The 19,400-nt window shown below is 40.0% G+C and overlaps 1 protein-coding gene and 1 pseudogene across 1 annotated transcript; both read left to right on the plus strand.

Annotated features, from left to right (window-relative positions):
* The first annotated feature begins 720 nt into the window (after positions 1-720).
* On the plus strand, positions 721-8,692 carry LOC112571279 (cytochrome P450 3A29-like). The gene is made up of 14 exons (XM_025250171.1): positions 721-998; positions 2,650-2,746; positions 3,010-3,062; positions 3,228-3,324; positions 3,697-3,819; positions 4,168-4,256; positions 4,592-4,749; positions 5,265-5,398; positions 5,927-6,026; positions 6,301-6,458; positions 7,009-7,097; positions 7,426-7,564; positions 7,702-7,867; positions 8,212-8,692. The coding sequence occupies exons 1-12, from the start codon at positions 925-927 to the stop codon at positions 7,535-7,537; spliced, it is 1,284 nt and encodes a 427-aa protein (XP_025105956.1). The 5' UTR covers positions 721-924; the 3' UTR covers positions 7,538-7,564; positions 7,702-7,867; positions 8,212-8,692.
* A 1,186-nt stretch (positions 8,693-9,878) lies between these two features.
* Positions 9,879-17,687, plus strand: LOC112570330 (annotated as a pseudogene).
* Positions 17,688-19,400: the final 1,713 nt, after the last annotated feature.

Raw genomic sequence — 19,400 nt, forward strand, 5'->3', positions numbered from 1 at the left:
TTTCTTGGTTCAGTTATGTAACTATTGTTTTGATTTGCTTTGTGTGAGATGACCAAGAGGTTAGCAATGTGAGAATGAAAGTTAAGACTTGCAGATTGACTTTACAAGTAGGATTGAAGAAGTTCAATTATTACTATTAAAAACTTTATTATGGCGAAACTGGTTTACAAGTCTGTAAATTAAGTTTTCTCACTCACATCCTTTTCTCTGTGGTGTGTCCCATCCAACTAACATGCGTTCATTCAAATGCAAAGGTGCACGAAACAATCGTGAAGGCTTCTTGTTTGGTAGGGTGATGCGGCGGATTTCTGTATAAGTACATGTAAACTGTTTCGTGTCAAGTTTGTGTTCTCAGCTCTGTAGCCAGGAATGATAGTCTTGGGTCAGGCCGTGAGGAGGCATGAATTTTACATCTCGGTACATGCTTCAGTCCATGGCAAATCACATTTTTCAAGTGTCGTAAACACATTTCTAAATCATTTCTGCAACGTGCAAAGAGTCGCCGGTCACCTAAGATCAACAAATGTCAAGTACTTACCCAGAAGTTTCGAGCTGTTTTTTTTATCACCGCCACCATACATTTTTAATCAGCTCAAGTTCATCTTGAGATGCTGGTCAACTGGGTCAAGGATGGTCAAGTGGCATCATATGATCCTGACCTCACCAGCCTCGTCATCAGAGACCTAGCTTATCGCTAGAGACAAAAGCTTTAAAACACCGACACCATCACTCTGTCGCGCAAAAACTGTGAACCAAAACTGCTCTGGTTGCAAGATATTCGGCTTAGATAACAAGATATTACCTGCTACCTCGGCACTTAGCTCTGTCTGCCTTCTTTGAACATTACTGCTTGATGAGTGCGGCACACAGCTGGAACAGTTTGGTGAGACAGGTTTAACATTTAAACACTGAGTTATCCACATCATGGACATGTTAGGGCTGCTAGACATCCCTTACTGGCTGCTGCTGACTGTCGTGGTGCTGGCAGCAATTTATCTGTAAGTACTGCAGCTACCTCCGTTAACCACTTGTAAGATCTGTTTCATGTTCACACGGGTCGCTGAAGTATTGCTGTTTATTTAGTAGCAACTTTAACTGTTTCTCAGGTTGTCATGGCAAAGGTTCTGTTTTCATTAGATTAGACCAGCTCATCAGGTACTGAGGTTGGCAGTTAGAATAACGATCTAGCTGATGTGAGGAGCATGTCAGGAGCACATGGATGTGGGAAGCTGTGAGAATTGGAGAAGGAACGCCCAAAAAAAACATTAAAAAAACCCAAGAAGTCATTGGATTATTTGATTATTAATAAAAGCTCTCTTGAGGTGTACTGACTACGACATGGGCCCTGGTGTACAAAGATGTCTAGAAGCTCAGTATCACAGACACTGCTGCTTTCATTGACCATCCACTATGTCACTGGAAGCTTGACATACTATCGTCAACTGCACGTATTCAACAAACATGTATATCTTATGTAACGACAACTTACAAAACTCATAAACATTTCCACTGAATCTGTCTACAGGTCCACACACAAACACACAAAATGTTTCCCACGAAAGATTGGACGTTGACATTTCTTGATGTTTTTTAACATTTTCTATTCGCTACCTCCTTACAACGATGTAGGCTGTGGTTATTAAGAAAGAAATGATAAGCAAGTTTTACACACAAAAGAAAACCGGTAAAGATCTCATTTGTTGACCCGCAGCGTTTTATCTCGAGCATCATCAGTTGCCACCAACGACAAGTGCCGGACTGTGGCTCACAACAGTCACCTGGTTGTTTGTTTTTTATTTTAACTGATCTTCATTCCAAGTCAGCAGCTATAGTGAATATCACGGCTGGCCGAACCCGTAAACAAGTGCAGCAGTCACGTGGTCAAAGAGAAAAAATAAGCACAAACAGTTCATGAAAAGAAATCAATGTCACACGAAATCCTGGAAGCTGGAGTGCGTGAAGATGATTTCTTCTTGTACATGAAGTCGTCCATAACGATGAAGGGTAACGGGTGTTGCATATAACCCCAAGATTCATCAGAACTCAACATCTAACATTTGGTTTCATTGTCATCTGTTAATGGTTGGAACCTGAGAATGCGGATGCTGATTTGTTAAAAATAACCGCAAGTGCAATGTACACAACTAAACCTTGATGTTCATACACACGGAGTGCATCATGTCCAGACTAAGCTTTCCGCATCAGATGTACACTCGCAAGTCATGACAAAAATATTCCTCAAACAATTGCTAACTCCTGCCGTGTCATCTATAGTTTCACTGACATTAAAAGAAGTCTGTGAGCTGTCACTTCCCGAGAAATCCTCGAAAATGTCACAGCAATAAACGAGAGAAATATAGAGGTAGATTCTCGCCACAATAAACTAGAGAGTAGACTCGCGGAACAATAAACCAGCATACTAAACCAGGGTAGATTAGCCAGAATAAACCAGAAAAATACATTAGGTAGACTTTTGCCCCAAGAAACCAGAGAGATATACTAGGAAGATTATTGATAATAAGATAAAGAAATATAATAGCCATATTCGACACAGTAAACCGCAAAAATGTGTTGGGAATAAAACTACCCGGGATGCATGCCATCAACGCGAATTAATTTACAACTGACAAAACCACAAATGATGTGCAGATACACCACATGGCCCTACTCAACCTGGTCAAGACTTGGGATCCCTGGTCCCAAACCTCAATATTTCCACGGCAACAGCAAGGAAGTGATTAAAAAGGTAAGCAAAAAGTGTTTAACAACGGGAAATATCTGTGTTTTCCCAACCTCTAGGTACTTTCGGTGTTTTACACACACACACACACTCAGAGCCATTCTCCAGATCCTAGAATACACACATCACGTCCAGATGACGCTTTTCACGCTTACAAAGAAAACTACCCTCAAAGCTTGAACTGAACTTATATCACTTCAGACAGTAAATACCTTCATAATACTTATAAAGAATTAGTTTACTCTGACGGCCTCTCATCTTCTGTTCAGACCATGCTGAAAGCTGTTGATGACTGGAAGACTCAGTATGGACGCGTGTTCGGGTAAGAAGATTGTCCTTCTGTACAAGAGTATTTGTACATCAGTTCAGGCAGCTGTACGGGTGTAACAGCCAACGGCTGCTCTTCAACTTTAACAGAACATTCAAAATATTTTAAAGATGACTTGACATATTTGTAAGTACAACTGACCTGCTTGACTCTGTGCAGCCTGTACTTCGGTAGAAGTCCTATTCTAGTGGTCAGCGACCTCGACATTCTGCGAGAGGTGCTCGTTAAGGAATTCAACAACTTTTCGGACAGATTTGTAAGTTTTTTTTACCTGCCTTTTACCTGCTGTTGCTTTAACTTTGTCTTACCTTTCCCCCACCTGAACCCACGCCCGCCATCACACGAATATGTCAAATGCGGTTGATACAAACTTCTGGGAAGATTTATTTTTCTTTAGTGCAAACCTTTTCTATCCATCTTACTTAGTATAACATTTTCAGATAATTATATCAAAACAATTTACTTAAGATGTGTAAAGGGAGGATTATGAAGGGGAAATGTTTGGAATTATTCCACTATGGTGTACAGTTTGGGACCGTTAACTGGTTAGTTGTTGCTCATGATTCTAAGAGATGCTCAAGCATCAGATGTGCATGAAGAAGTTGCTAAAGATGCTGGTGTCGTTAAGTTTGTTACCGGTGGCACCCGCCCGGCTGTTGTAGACAAAGGACTGTTCTTTGTGGGGGGACCAGCCTGGAAACGCATCCGTACACTGATGACACCGGCCTTCACCTCCAGCAAACTGAAACACGTGAGTCTAAACCTGAATACAGTAGTGAGCCTGAAATATATTGTCACAGCACCATATTGTTTATATTTTTAGAAGTAAACATTCCATACCTGGCAATACTTTCTTGACAAAGACGTTTACCCAGAATTCTCTGGGAATAAACACGGAATTATGATGGGGAACAAAAAATAACATTTTGTCACCTTACTTTGGGTATTTTAAATATTAATTATTTTCTTTATTAAAATATTATATGAGATAGACATTGACCAAGATCATATCGGAATTCTCTCGCTTTTTAAACAGACAAGACAAATAGACAATAACTTCGCTGACTGTACTCAAATGATTTGTTTTATTATATTTTAGATGTGCCATTACATTCAGCGTTGCAGTCGAATTTTGGAAGAAATTCTAGTAGAGAAAAGCCGCCGAGAGGAGCCCATCGATGTGAAAGCGTGAGTATCAAAGGCTGGTGGACGATAATCCGGGTCTTTAGGCCGCCATCTTTACAATATTTTAATCCAACACTACAAGCAGTTATACGAGTATAAAAAGAGCGACAGAATAAACCAGAACTAAACGAACTCTTTTTCAACAAACAACCGAATAACATGCTAAATTTATTATTTATTTATTCGTGATTATTTCTAGCATAACTTGGAACACGTAAGGACAATGGCTGAAATTCTACTGTGATGTATTATCCACTACATTCATCTATCGTCTACATGTATCGTCGTCGCTGTCTTGTTCTCTGTACTAAACAGTCTATCGTCTCTTGTTTTGTCAGTGTGTTCGGCGCCTTCACTATGGATGTGATCGCAGGAACAGCATTTGGACTGGAGACCAACTCCCAGACAAGGGAGGACGAACCGTTTGTCGTCAACTGCAGGAAGTTCTTTGGTAAACTCAATTCAGGCGGCTCCGGATGGGTGCTCAGAATTGTTGGCAAGTATTCGCAGAAGCTATCAGTCACCTTTTTATTACTCTAGGAATGTTATATATTGCTCTACAAAGATAAATTAATGAAGGTTGATGAAATTAAAATTTCAGCAACGATGCATTGTTTATAAGTAAAGTACAAACTACATTAAAACAAATGAAAGTTAATATTGTGACGGTGTTTAAATGGAAATGAAATGGCAACTAAACAAAATCTGTGTAAATTCTTTGTATATTTTATTTCATTTTGCAGTATAGTTATTTGTTTTCACTTCCAAATAATGATAATCACGAAATGAATAAGAATGACGCAAAAAATGTGCTGATGCTGCTGTGTGTTGTGAGTTTGAAACATGCACATCAAACACATCGCTAACATTATCTGAGAGATCATCTTGAATGAACAGTCACATTATTTTTAACGGGAATATCAATCATTCTCGCTGTTATTCTATTTACTTTTCCGTTTCCTCTCCTTGGAAAACCGTTCGAGTTCTGATCCCATGCTGCGCTGCCTGCAGGTGTCTTCCCGTTCCTCGCGCCGCTCGTGCAAACTCTAGGACTGACGGTGTTTGCGGAGGAAGAAGCGGACTTCTTTCTGCAGTCGGTGTACGAGATGGTCGACGAGAGGAAGAAAGCCTCGAGTGACAGGAAGGTAAATCCTCCCGCACCAGCGAGCTCTTTGTGACCTCTGACCTGCTCAAAGACGACAGACCCGGAACTGCGCATGTGCGCCAGGGAATTAGTGGCAGATCTTTGTACTTAAATTTGTATTTTTTTTTCTTTTTTTAACTGTACGTGAGCGTTGAAAACCTGTATCGTTGACCGTTAGTTTTTGACCACATAAAAAGAAGTACAGACATGACAACACCAATACTTTATTTATCCACGCCACCAGAATTCTCCAGTACAATGTGTCAGTCCTACCTCCATTCTACACAGTCTACATCCATATACACTTGCACACAAATTCTGTACAAGTTAACATCAGGATTGCACGCTTTATCTCTCTTTCTCTATCGCCATCTCTCTGAGGACAATTCTTGCATATCATTAATCTAGTATTATTAGTAATTAATAATATTAACTGAAACTGATTTAAGAAATATGTACGTTGTCTGCGTGTGTGTGTGTGTGTGTGCCGGTGCATACATGTGTGAGTACGTGTACTTCTGTACCATAGAAGCGAACAGACTTCCTGCAGCTTCTGGTGGACGCAGAGGCAGACTCCGACCAAGTTGCTGACAGTCGAGATGGCGATGGCGAGGAGAAAAGCTACAAACGTGAACACATTCTATCAATATATGTTTTGAACAATAAAACAAACGCATTTGGTCTGATACATCTTGCATATCTGATTTTCTTTAGTCCTGTCTACTCGCTTTCACACGATTCCCTTTCGATCCAGATCAGACCCACGTTCATCTTGAATGTTTAGTAATGAGTTCAAGTCTGTAGGTTAATTAGAGTATCAACACAAGATGTCTCTCGCTTGCACCTGACCTGTGTGTGTGTGTACGCTGCGTGCGTGTGTGTACGTATGTGTGCAATCATTAGGCATGACGAGGGAAGAGGTAGCTGGCCAAGGTTTCGTGATCCTGATGGCTGGTTATGAGACGACATCGACGACATTGCAGTTCCTGACCTACAACCTCGCCCTGCATCAGGACGTGCAGCAGCGAGTGTACGAGGAGATCATCGACACCATCGGTGATGTACGTCTCATCTATCACTCCTCCCTCTCTTCTGAGTTTCGAATCTCTAAATCATTAGCATTATTAGCGTGTAACGATCAACAGTACACAATGATAGATACATTTCTGATAACATTACATCTTAATGAAGAAAATATTTTACACCTGCAGTATTCTCAATGTGTATTTTGGAAGTTAACAATAGAATGGTTTCCTGATCTCGCAGAGTTTGGCATAGAGACATAACATCGTAAAGGTAATCTGGTTTTGGTATTCATCCTCTCTAGTAACATCTTTGCAGACGCTCACTCAATGCCATTTCTCAGGCTGTAAAAAATCATTTTACTTGTCATAATTAAGGAGCTAGCGATTACTCCATCGCACGTGTTGTCCTCCTCCTGGTTGAGCTGTTTGAAGAAGTCACTGAAAACGCAGAGGAAATAAGGCTAATAAACGCACCAGCTGCACCAGCTGCACCAGCTGTTGAGACAACGGACTAGTACTGTTACATCACTGTGCTAACAATGTCAAATACTAACAATAACTGAGTTGTTTGTACGACCATCTGCAGGCGGACCCAACTTACGACAACGTGGGCGGACTCAAGTACCTGGACAGTGTCATCCATGAGACTCTGCGCTTGTTTCCGCCTGTGGCCATGTGAGTTTCGCTGTTCACTCTCTAGTCTTTCCAACCTTATGTTCTCTTCTACTCCCATGTTCATATCTGTCCTCGAGTATTTTTTTTTTTAATTATTAACACCTAAAGTAAAACAAGCGCCAGCCTCCATGTTACCACGCTTTTCCTGCAGCCAAGGACCTCGCCTGCCTCTTCATTGTCTTTACGAAGAAAGTAAGAAACAAACGAGGAGCAAGTCGGTGTAGGGTGTGTGTTTGTAAGTGAACTCTTTTCTTCGAAGGATACATGTATAACCTTTTATTGTGTAATCAGGCATGAACTGTGAAAATACACTTGGCTGTGTGTGCAGGATCAACAGGCGAGCACGGCAGACGACTAGAATTCTGGGATGTGACCATCCCTGCTGGCTGTGGAGTCGATGTCCCCATCCACAATATTATGCACGATCCAGAATTCTTTGACGACCCGGACAAATTCAGACCTGACAGGTATAAAGCACATTGGCATAAAATAATCACTAAATACCCAGGCATCATCATCATTGTTGTCGTCATCGTCATCATCATCAACATCCTCTAACGAGAATAGAAGGGAGTGATGATCCTAATGTGATGGACTAATGCAGGTTCAGCGAGGAGAATCGCGTCCGAATGAACCCCATCCTACTGGAGTTAGTGTTTGGCTACGGCCCTCGACAGTGTATCGGCATGCGACTGGCTCTCATCGAGATTAAGTTCGCTGTCGTCTACTTCTTACGTCGCTTGAGGTTCCTGCCCGCGGACAACACGCCGGTAAAATATTAAGATATCAGGAATGATATGAACGAACAAACGAGGGAATGAATGTTTTTGTGTGTGATAAACTTATGAAACTGAACAAACAAACCTTGGACATGTTTATGATAATTTCTTAACAATCTAGATACGATAAAATTGTCTAAAAAAAAAAAAAAGAAAAAAAAAAGAAAAAAAAACACCATAGGGAGGTCACATCAGGGGAAATAAGCAAACGTCAAACACAAGCGGATGCGTGTGAACTCAAACTTAAATATTTTAAGGTATCTATGAGCATAATGTTTTTAACATTAATTACACGAACTTAAAATAAGTATTGACTAGTCTCTCTCTGTGTGCAGACCTACAATCAGCTAAAGCAGCCAGGTCCACCGGCATCAAAGGTCATCAGACTCCGGGCAGAAGCACGTGCATAGCCCCATAATGCAACACTGAATCACACGCAGCAGCCGCAGCAGCGCTTATCTTTATTTATTCACACATCCTATCCTCGGTTAAAAATAACTTTAGGAGATTCAGCTTCTCTGATGTTTCCTTTCCTTCCAAGCACAGCATGAAGACAAAGGCTTGATGTCTTATTCGAGAGTTCATTGACTTCATTTCGACACACATTGACTCACGCACTCATGTACCTCCGTACACGCACCCACACAGAGAAAATGAGAAAGGTGGCAGGTGAGCGAGTGAGTCTTAGTCATCGGTAATAAGAGGATATCATGTTGAGTTACATTCATATAACACTTGTTTGAAATCTCGTACACTTTGTCTTGCTTGAGTGTCAAAGTTGATAATCAGATGACAAATAAAGGCAACCAGAATAAATGTGTTTGTGCTGAGTATTTCGCAACATGGATAAATGTTATTTCACATCTTATCTTTACATGAAAATAAGTACACATGATCATGAATTCGAATTCCTTTGTCCCTTGGGATTACAAATCTTTCAAACATCACTCTTATTTTGAAACCAGCACACACAGAGACAGGAGTAGTTTAGAGAAAGATTCAATAATGAAGGAAAGGGTTAACAAAACATTAAAATACAGAAAATCTGTCCACATACAGCTTTACCTAATTACATAATGATAATGTAAAATAAATATTAAAAGTACCATCCTCATAATCTCTTTCCAGTACAAACAAGCACAAGCACAATAAACATGTTTTACAAATCTTTTTCACAGTCGTCATCATCAGGCTTCTTTTGTAAAATAATTTCTAAAACAACTCTTTGAATAAACTGCACTGATTGTCTTTTAACTGGGGAAAGCTGTGACCTGGATTTTCACCGCAAGATGTCTTCATGAAACTTCAGCTGACATAATTATTGTTTGTGCTCTGAGTTTGTCATTGGATGGATGGCAGACTAAATTCAACACCGCAAACATTATCTCATGCTGTCTCAGCTAAATAATTGTCGTCTATTCAGACCACAGCTCCCTCTTTCTCTCACTCACTGGGTCAATGTCACCATGTTGAGTACTTTCAGTACCTGTGCACCAAGGGTCCTCGGTGCGCCTGCACCGCTGGCAACTGCTTCTTCTCATGAGTGGGTCCTCCTCGGCACACAAAGGTGAGCTTCGCCAGACTGTGGGTCACACACCGTCTGCTTGTGTGGGGCGCCAGGAGGGGAATTTTTATACTTTCCCCTCTTTGGCTGTACAGTTCATTGTATAATTACAGAATGCATTGGATTAGCTATAAAATTGAATTATATATAATGAACTGTGTCGCAACTTTTCCGTATATTATAAATGAAATACTTTGTTTATAGAATGACTTTATAGCTCTCGATTGCGTTTTCTAATTATAATGATGAATTATATAGTTATAGAATGCGTTTAATAATTATAAAATGGACTATATAGCTATAGAATACATTATATAATTATAAAAGGAATTATATAGCTATAGAATACATTATATAATTATAAAATGAACTATATAGCAATAAAGAAACAATAGAAATTCCCCTCCTGGTGCCCCACAAATTTGAGAGCAAGGTCACACCACTGCTTTCTCTGTATCCTGTTGTTCACTTGTGACAGTTCACAGTAAGTCTTGAGACACTCTCTCCTCAACATGGAAGTTCTGGGCCTCGTGGATGTTCCTGTGTGGCTGATGTTGCTCATCATATTAGTGCTGACATTGTATATGTAAGTACATGTACAGATGTTTTCATCTTACAGCAGTCTCTAACACATTGGTGGGGCAATTAATTTTCCCAAGGGGCCGCATGAGAAATTTTTGTGATGCGGATACTAGCGCGTTATAAAAACTTCATCATCATCAAATTGGGATGGTTTTAGAGGGCTGGACTAATATAGCTAACTCAGTTTTACCCAATACTGTATATATAGTATACATACTGGCGGGCGGGCCGGCCTTTGCCCAGGTCTGCTCTAACAGATGTGTAGGCATGTAGTACCCTTGCCCTGTCCCTGGAGTATGTGCAGACATCAACTGCCGTCCTGCTGATGTACATAACAAGTGTTAACACCACTAGACTTCATTATATATTCATTATATATATATAATTATAGGGGATCATGACTGGCTGCTTTGTGTTCCGTTAGAAAAATGTTTCCCTTAAGCGAGCGCTGCACACGAAAGAAGAGGTCAGGTGAAGGGTGGAGGCTGAAATTTACCGGTTAAGTTTATATCGCATGTATCTACTGATATCTGGAAAAAAAACGCAAGCCGTTTAGGTTTATCTTTCAGTCAACTCAGTAAGACGACAAAATGTAATTTTTATATAAAGCTGTATAATTTCTTTTAATTTTATTTTACCTCTTCTAATCATTGGTTTCATAGAATGGGGCAAGGACAGATAACAGCATACATTACGCATGAAAAGTAGTAAAGAACAAAAAAAAAGGTAACATAAGCACAAAAACTACATGCAAGAACACAAACATGTTCTAGTCACATTACAATTCAATAAATTAATTTGTACAGGTTGTTACTGACATAAATGTAATGGTAATGTTAATAATTAGAAGCATTATTTTATCTTACGTTAATGTCACACATAGAGAATAGAAGAAATAACGAAAAAGCAATAAAATAACATGAAAATACAACAAGAGATGGAGGAAACAATATACCACAAGGGCGCTGATCTATACACAGGTGAGGGAGAAACCTGGGTGTTCACAACTGTAGTAATTTGAAACTGATGTAGTGTTGTCACACGTGTCACGCCATACCAGGCAGATGGACAAACAAACATTCAAGAACTGAGGTTAGAGGTCTCCAACAGGTCTACACTCAGTACACGTCCTTCCTTCTGCATGATGTGGCATGTGTGTGTAAGTAATATGTCCATGGCGCGCACAAACATAGCAATTTTATCCCTTATCTCTCCTCCGCTCCTCTTATTTTCTGACTACAGATAAATATTATAGATAGTACGTTCACCTGCGCAACTCACTCGTCCCTCGTAAAATTTAGGTTTTACGCTTTTCTCAGGTATGGAACATGGAACCACGGCTTCTTTACGAGTCTGGGAATACCTGGCCCTAAACCTCTACCATTCTTAGGCAATGCAATGGACTTCGAGAGAAAGGTAATTGTAGTATACTACTACTACTAAGAAGAAGTGAGAATTTATAAAATATTTCAGCCAAAGGCGGACTCACTGCGCTGAACAAGATCACCAAATATTAATAAAGATGTATAACAAGATGTAACGGATAAGTACTTAGTAGAGAGGGTAAGGCGGGAAGGTCGACAACCGTGGTTGATCTGATCTAGAGTAGTGGGCAGGAAGTTGTTTGCCCTTGAGCAAATGACGTAAATTGTGATGTCAAAATAAGGTGACGAAAAAGATAGAGCAAAAATAACGTTAGTGAAAAAACGGTAAGCAGAGAGCAGACGACGGAACAGAAGTTGGAATTGGTGGTTCAAAACAGCCTGAGATTAAACCGCCGGTGGAAGGAAGGTTTTCTCTCGGCCTTCAGCTAACCCATCCTCATCCTGCTAACCACCCAGGAGGCAACCGCATGTGCAAGTCCGTGACGTTCTGCTTGTAAACTGTTGGTATCGTAAAAACACTTTTTTAAAAATGATAAATTGACTTATAGGAAAGAAGATAAGTGTTACTCATTAGAATAGAGGACTTGGGAGGGTTGCAGTGACTTTAATATAAAAAGTTTTGGGTTTCGTCAAGAACGTACATAATACATTGGATATTAACATTGGTAATTCATCAAGAAAGGACAGCACCGGAGACAGCGGAATACTTTATCAGTGACAATAATTATGAGAATCAACTTTATGGTTAACTCTAATAGTACGTTGGATGAATGATATAATATATTGGTAATAATTCTTGTGTGGCGAAAGAAGGAGTGAATCTCTGATTGTTGATACTTTGTCCTTTTTTCATTTAAAATTATGTTTGAATTCAATAATTATTGGTGCCTCTAAGGAGGTACGCCCACCCTCAAGCGATCCTGATTATATTGGTTTATGGAGAGAATGCGCGTGTCTGCGGACGGTCCGTGACACAAGATCACAAATAGTAACGAAGATGTAAAACAAAATCACAAAATGATAACAAAGATGTAGGATGAGGAACAACGCGAGGACTCACTACTGTACATTCCTGCAGTAAAGGGAGATCACTGTAGATTTAAGGGCAACGACTCCAGACAATAAGGTCAGTGACATCAGGAAAATATTTTGGACCATTTTGAGTAATCTTGAGAATATCAAGAAATATTATCATATGAAACTGCAAAGAGTGATCGTCACTTCCGTGTACTCACTGTAGCTTAAGGTAAGTCTTGTCCCGCCTCTGAGAGAGTGGGTGTGCTTGTGTGTTCGTGTGTTTGTGTGTTTGTGTTCGTGTGTTTTGTGTGTTCGTGTGTTTGTGTGTTTTGTGTGTTCGTGTGTTCGTGCGGCTGTGTGAGCGATTGCGAGCATTCTTCTGGCGATGCTGGGGGCGATACGCGACCAGGTTCTGAGATGTAGAGAAAAAGTATTTGCATATACGTAGGTGAACAGGGATAAATAGGGAGAAAAAAAAAAAGAAAAGAAAAACAGACCAAAAATATAATTTAATGTTTAAATTTACCCCCAGACAGTTTCCCCCATCCACAAGATTAGAAAGGAAAGAAACAGAGGAACGGTTTTAAAACTGACAGTAAATTAGAGTACACGTTTGTTTTGTTACAGGGTTTTATTTATGCACTAAGCGACTGGAGAAAACAATATGGTCACGTGTATGGGTAAGTAGACAATTTTACATCCACTTGGTGCGGGTATGTCATCACGTGCTGTAAACTTCAGCACGGTCTTCAGCAACATTATAAAGATTGCGCTGCGAACATAAACATGGAGAAATAAAGGATTATGTTGGACATTTGTAGGCGTGTACAGTGTATACCGGTGTACACAGCAATGTCAACAATCAGTTTTAAATTGTAAAAGCCAACGTAGAAGAAGAATACACAACAGACATCCAACCATCGGGTGAGAGAGAAGGTCGCATGCACAAATAATTCTCCAAAATTGTGTATAGCTCGAAGATGTGAAAGAAATTTGTTTTCACTTTACAGAACCTTGTTCGCACTCAAGCCCATGCTTGTGGTCAGTGATCTCGACATACTGAAAGAAATACTGGTCAAGGACTTCAACAATTTTTGCGGACAGATTCGTGAGAATTATTTTTCTCATCGCTGACAAATTTTATCTTCACATGTGTACACGTGGGTGGCTAGCAATGGGTTAATGTACAGTCACGCAAAAATTTATTAATTATAAAAGAAACAACCACAAAGTATAAAAGTGGAAAATGTCCCTTGTTATTAGTTTCTATAAATATATAGACAGTACTAGTATTATTCGTCATGTCATTCAACATTCAGTTTGCTGGAATTTGTTTTTTTATAGTTTACTGGTAATATCCGCCCGCCGATAGTAAGCAAGGGACTATTTTTTACCCGAGGTTCAACGTGGAAGCGCCTTCGGAGGCTGATGACACCTACGTTTACTGGCGGCAAGTTGAAGAATGTAAGTATATTTGTGAGAACCATGTTATTGGACAAATAAAAGAATCTGCAGATTCATACAACATTTCCAACAGCTTAGTGAATACTCTACGTATCTTTTGATATGTTAATTTTTCCTTTTCAAGTTAAAAAAAAAAGTTCTCAACCTTCAATTTTATTTGTTATTATTGGTGCTAGTCCATTAACATATGGGGTTCTATTTTTTGGTACTGCTCTTGAGAACAGATGAGTCACTTCATGGACCGATGTGCTAATATTCTGGAAGACAATCTCAAGGAAAAAACAAGGCGGCAAGAAGTGATTGACGTCAAGGAGTAAGTCTACTTTCTGCGACTGCTAAGGTTCATGTCATATTTTCTAAGGATAACAGTGGGCAAAAAAAAAAAAAAGATTTGAAAAAGCGAGGAAATCGACTTTATTTAATTTCTGGAGACTCGTGGTTCTCCTCGCAAATTCACGTTCGAGACATTCATTAGTGAGCATGATATGTGTCACCAGTCGGGTAGGTCTTTACCAGGATCGTACAGAAAACACACCAGCATTCGCAAGACTGTCTGACTATGCGCATACACATTGATTTCTCGCATTGAAAACTTACAGGGAAACGTCCAGCACAAGTATGACACTGTCGTTGGTCAGTCTGACATCTGTTCTTTCAGTGTCTTTGGCGCCTTCACCATGGACGTCATCACGGGGACGGCATTCGGACTGGAGACCAACTCCCAGACACAACCGGCCGAGCCCTTCGTCCAAAGCATGAAGAATATGTTCTACAAATTTGCAGGAAACAGAAACAGATGGATTATAATCGCAGGTAATTGCAACAGGCATCTTATATATCTAATGCATTTAACTATCCTTGCAAAAACATCTATAAATTTCTTTGTAGATAAACCTCCTCGGCATTTACGAGAGAAAAAAAAGTGGAGGTTGCAAACTGAAACAAACCACAGACCTCAAGAAAAGTCTAAGAGGACGACGAGCAATTAGAAATAATTGAAGGACATCATTGAAATGATTCTGGGATTTTAATGGGAATGTCGAGCTAGACACATATCGGCAATGGTGTGCTGAAATGAGTTTGGCGAGACCAACGAGAGGGTCCTCGCTTAATTGCTAGAATCTGCAGTCACAGGTTGATACTTGCCAACATCCTGCATACTGTCAATAGAACACGACTCGTGTATTTGCACTCCCCCGATGGGTTGAGCAGCAACCAGATCCTACTGCCAAGGCGCTTCAAAAAGAGCTTTTTTTTTTTTTTTTGATTTCTTTTAAGAAAGAGGCTTCGTCTTAAATATTTCTTTAGTTTTTGGACATAGTTTCTTGAGTTTTTCTGTCGTCACCTACTTTCAAAAATATTTTAAAATGCAGGAAATCTTCGTCTCTCAGTTTAGTTCAGAACTGTAAACTAAGAAGATATAAAATTATTTGACCCTCACCTTAGTTTGGAGAATGGTATTTTACAGCGATGTTCCCGTTCCTGAGTCCACTCATAAGGGCACTGGGCAAAGGCATATTATCTGGAGAGGAGTCAGACTTTCTCTTCAACTCCGTGTACAGGATGGTCGACGAAAGACGACAAGCAATAGGTGACGAAAAGGTCAGTGACCTCTAAATGGGTTCGTTTCTCATTCTGTGGTAGTGGTACAAACTAGATAAAAGTTAAACATTATTTAATTTACAAAACACACAGTTAAATATAGAAAATGAAGGAAAAACTTTAAAAATGGTTCTCAACGAGTAAGAACAAGAGTACGCGCGCAGTTTGTGAGTTAATGACCCTTGGTTTATAGTGTGTGTGTGTGTCTGTTTGTGTGTGTTTCCGTGTCATCAGCGCACAGACTTCCTACAGCTGTTAGTGAATGCCGAGGACACTGGGTTGGATGTAAATGAGAAACGTGAGTACATGAACATTACAAACAGACGAACTGTTAGCAACGCTGGCTGCTCTGTCCCTGTTCTTAGTCATCTATCTCTCTTGTACTCGCTAAATCACGGGCAGCAGACATGAGAAATAATTCGTATAATAATTGTTCTTTTTGGTCTTTATCTTCTAGGAACTTGTAAATATGACATGAAAACTGCCTGCCTACATGTAACATGTGTTACATGTTAATAACAGTCAACCCACCAATTTTTCCAGATTGCATGTTGTAAGCATCCATGCTCTTTAACCCCAGGTATGACGAGAGAGGAGGTTGCGGGTCAGGGCTTTTCCATCCTGATCGCCGGGTACGAGACAACGGCCACCACCCTGCAGTACCTGACCTACAACCTGGCCAAGAACCAGGACGTTCAGCAGCGAGTGTACGAGGAGATGAGAGACGAGATGGGCGATGTGAGTCCTTAACGTCATCTCAGCTTCGATAACACTTAGTACAGAGCTGCTAGGGGTATCTGGGTAGATGACGATGAGGTTATCGGTTAGTTTATAACTAAAACTGATTCTAGCGAAATGAAACATGCTCGCGCTTAGACAATTTAGGTTTGTGCAGTCTGTTATGATACGACCATACAATTATTCCTTATCTCCCTCAAGGCGTATCAAAGACTAAATTAAACTAAACTCATTATGAGTTGACAGCATCGCCTGTTTTTACGCTTTTGGATCCAAATTTGGATCGCATTCATCCCCACGCAGCAACCGGTTCAACCGACAAAAGGACTATCCATGACCTGACCTCACAGTCTTCACTCATTATCCATCTAGTGTCTCATAATCTCCGTTACAATACCCATGTACCCAGGAGGACCCCACCTACGACAACGTGGGCAGACTGAAGTACCTGGACACCGTCATCCACGAGACACTCCGGCTCTTCCCACCTGTGTCATTGTGAGTTGTCTCCCATAGTGATCCTGTCAGTTGCCACTGTCACTGTAATAACCAATGGGTCTCTCTACCCATAAATGTCATTGTGGTCAAAGTCCTTATTTCGCTCATTTGTTTGTTGCTGAGGCTGATAATATTTCAATTTTAAGTCATTGTTTAAGAAAGTGTACTGGCAGACAAATATACTTATAAATTATATATAACAGCAATCTTTATCAACCAGACTTTATTCTCTGACTAACCTTCGTCTTCTCAAAACAGTATCACCAGACAATCATTAGAGACAAGAACCATCAAAGGGGTGACCATTCCTGCTGGTGTCGGTGTAGCTATCCCCATCTACAGCATCATGCACGACCCTGACTACTTCGACGAACCGGATACGTTCTGGCCTGAAAGGTAACTTCTAATACTGTGAGGTGTACACAGAGACACACCTGAATAAATTAACTTCTTAAGAATGAACATGAGTCGCTCAAGTAGACAATTTCAGAAGCAAAAAAATATTGTAGACAATTATTATTTGGAGAACACAACATATTTTCTTGAATATGCCGTTTACTTGTGTCAAAAACAGAATTTATCAGGTTTTTTTAATTATTTGACAGGTTTAGTGAGGCGGAAAGCTCAAAGCTACCCAGAATCCTCTCGGAGCTGCCATTTGGCTACGGTCCACGTCAGTGTATCGGCATGCGTCTGGCACTTCTAGAAATCAAGTTCGCTGCCGTGCACATCCTGCGTCACTTCCGGTTACTTCCAAGTGAAGACACACCAGTAAGTGTATGTTATTTATTATGTGGCTAATTACTGTAAAAATAGCGGTATAGTGCACGCCCACACACAAACAAAAACAACAATGCTGATCCTTTTCTCTGTGATGGTTCAGGACAAGATCGAGTTCGTGGCATCTCTACTCACTTCTCCCACGAAACCTCTCAAGCTGAGAACCGAACTCCGTGAGTGACTTCAGGATGCTTCTCTCGAGGAATTGGAACTGTGCCTGGGATGAACTGTGTGCCTAACACTATTGAGTTGAAATATTTGCTGTTAATGAGAACGATTTCAACTGTGTACGTGGACTGCTTGCTTTATAACCTTTGTCTCTGATGTTTTAACCACTGTATCTAGAAAACGGGATTTCAGAGAACTATCAGATTAGAATTATCTCACTGAAACTTGTGAATCTTAAATGATTGTTACACTTGTTACAGCAAAAATTGTCCCTGAGGTACCAATTATTACTCGGAAATATTCCAGGTCATCTCAGATTTTTCAGGTAGACATGCACTCTCTATAGGTACTTTTTTCCCCAATCTCCCTTGTTGATGAATAACTGACATACTTGACTATGTTGTTTGTATTGTAACTATGCTAATGTGTTTGGATCAAGACAAGGTCTTTAATTTAATAGTTTAAAGCAATCTACTAACAGACACTGTTCTTTTTGCATGTAAACCTGTATTAATTAAAGCTTTGTCTTGCCAGGCCAGAAAACTGAGATGATTCTAATCTGATATTTCAGACCGACAAAATGTTGTATACTCATTTAGAGTACTGCCCTTCTCGACCTGTTGTATAGCTTGAGAGCGAATGATATCATCTGCTTGTACCTTGGGACCTCATGGCGTCGGGATCTACATGGTGTCCATGTCTGTGTATTACTGTTTACTCACAAATTGTTACTGGATCACGGCAGGGCTTCTGCTAAGGCTAAAGTCTTTGGGGTCCCAGGGACCCCTTCAGATTTCTAAGGGGTCCCAGACTAACTCTAAGGGGTCCCTTTACAATGTGAAAAAAAAAACAAATCAACATATCAACATACAGTGGAACCTCGGTTAGCGAACGCCTCGAATAGCGAATATTTCGGAAAACGAACAAAACTTTCGTTAAAAATTTGTCTCGGATAGCGAACAAAATTTCGGATAACGATTAGCCACGTGAACCACACGTGACCGACCAACATGTCATCATTCGCGATCTAGAAACAGTTACGATCGGTCGCTCCTTATCTGTGTGCATCCTTTTTATTTAGTGAATTTTTTACTTTATTTTAATAAGATATTCCTCAATCATGGCTCCAAAGAAAAGTCTGTAGAAAAGTCTTTCCCTAGCAGTGTTATCGGCAATAGGAGCCTTAACATGCTCAATGATAATGTGATGTCGTATTACCGAAGAGTTTTACAAAAAAGGCAGAAGCGACAGACACTGGACAAGTTTTTTCTTCAGCCTCAAAGCGAGAAAAAAAGGAAGTTACCCCGGATTTTACAATGTCACGTGTGCTCATGGAGGGTGAATCCAAGCAGTAATTCCACCCCTTCCTGCCCACACCTCCATACTATATGTGTGTACTTAGGTACTACTATATATGTATTAATTATTATGTATACTAAAATATACTATTATATTAATATTATTATATGCTAAAACCCTATTATATATACACACTAGTGTACTGCTGTGTATATGTAGTACACATACTTCTATGCATGTGTATTCACCTTGTGTTTCATGGTATATACTGCTGTACTACTGTATGAAGTTCATGTACTATTTTGTATATGCATGTATCTGGGATAGCTGGATTTTGAGCAAGAGTTCGGACAGCCAACAGCAAGAAAAATAAGAAAGTAATACAGATAGAACCCTGCTTACGAAGTCTTATCTCGGTAAACTTTAT

Source organism: Pomacea canaliculata, linkage group LG8 (assembly GCF_003073045.1).
Source record: "Pomacea canaliculata isolate SZHN2017 linkage group LG8, ASM307304v1, whole genome shotgun sequence".
Taxonomy (NCBI): domain Eukaryota; kingdom Metazoa; phylum Mollusca; class Gastropoda; order Architaenioglossa; family Ampullariidae; genus Pomacea; species Pomacea canaliculata.

Coding starts and splice junctions, on each gene's coding strand:
- LOC112571279 (XM_025250171.1), top strand. CDS start 925: ATGGACATGTTAGGGCTGCTAGACATCCCTTACTGGCTGCTGCTGACT. Junction 999..2,649: donor GTGCTGGCAGCAATTTATCT/GTAAGTACTGCA, acceptor AATGATGTGCAG/ATACACCACATGGCCCTACT. Junction 2,747..3,009: donor GCAAGGAAGTGATTAAAAAG/GTAAGCAAAAAG, acceptor TCTTCTGTTCAG/ACCATGCTGAAAGCTGTTGA.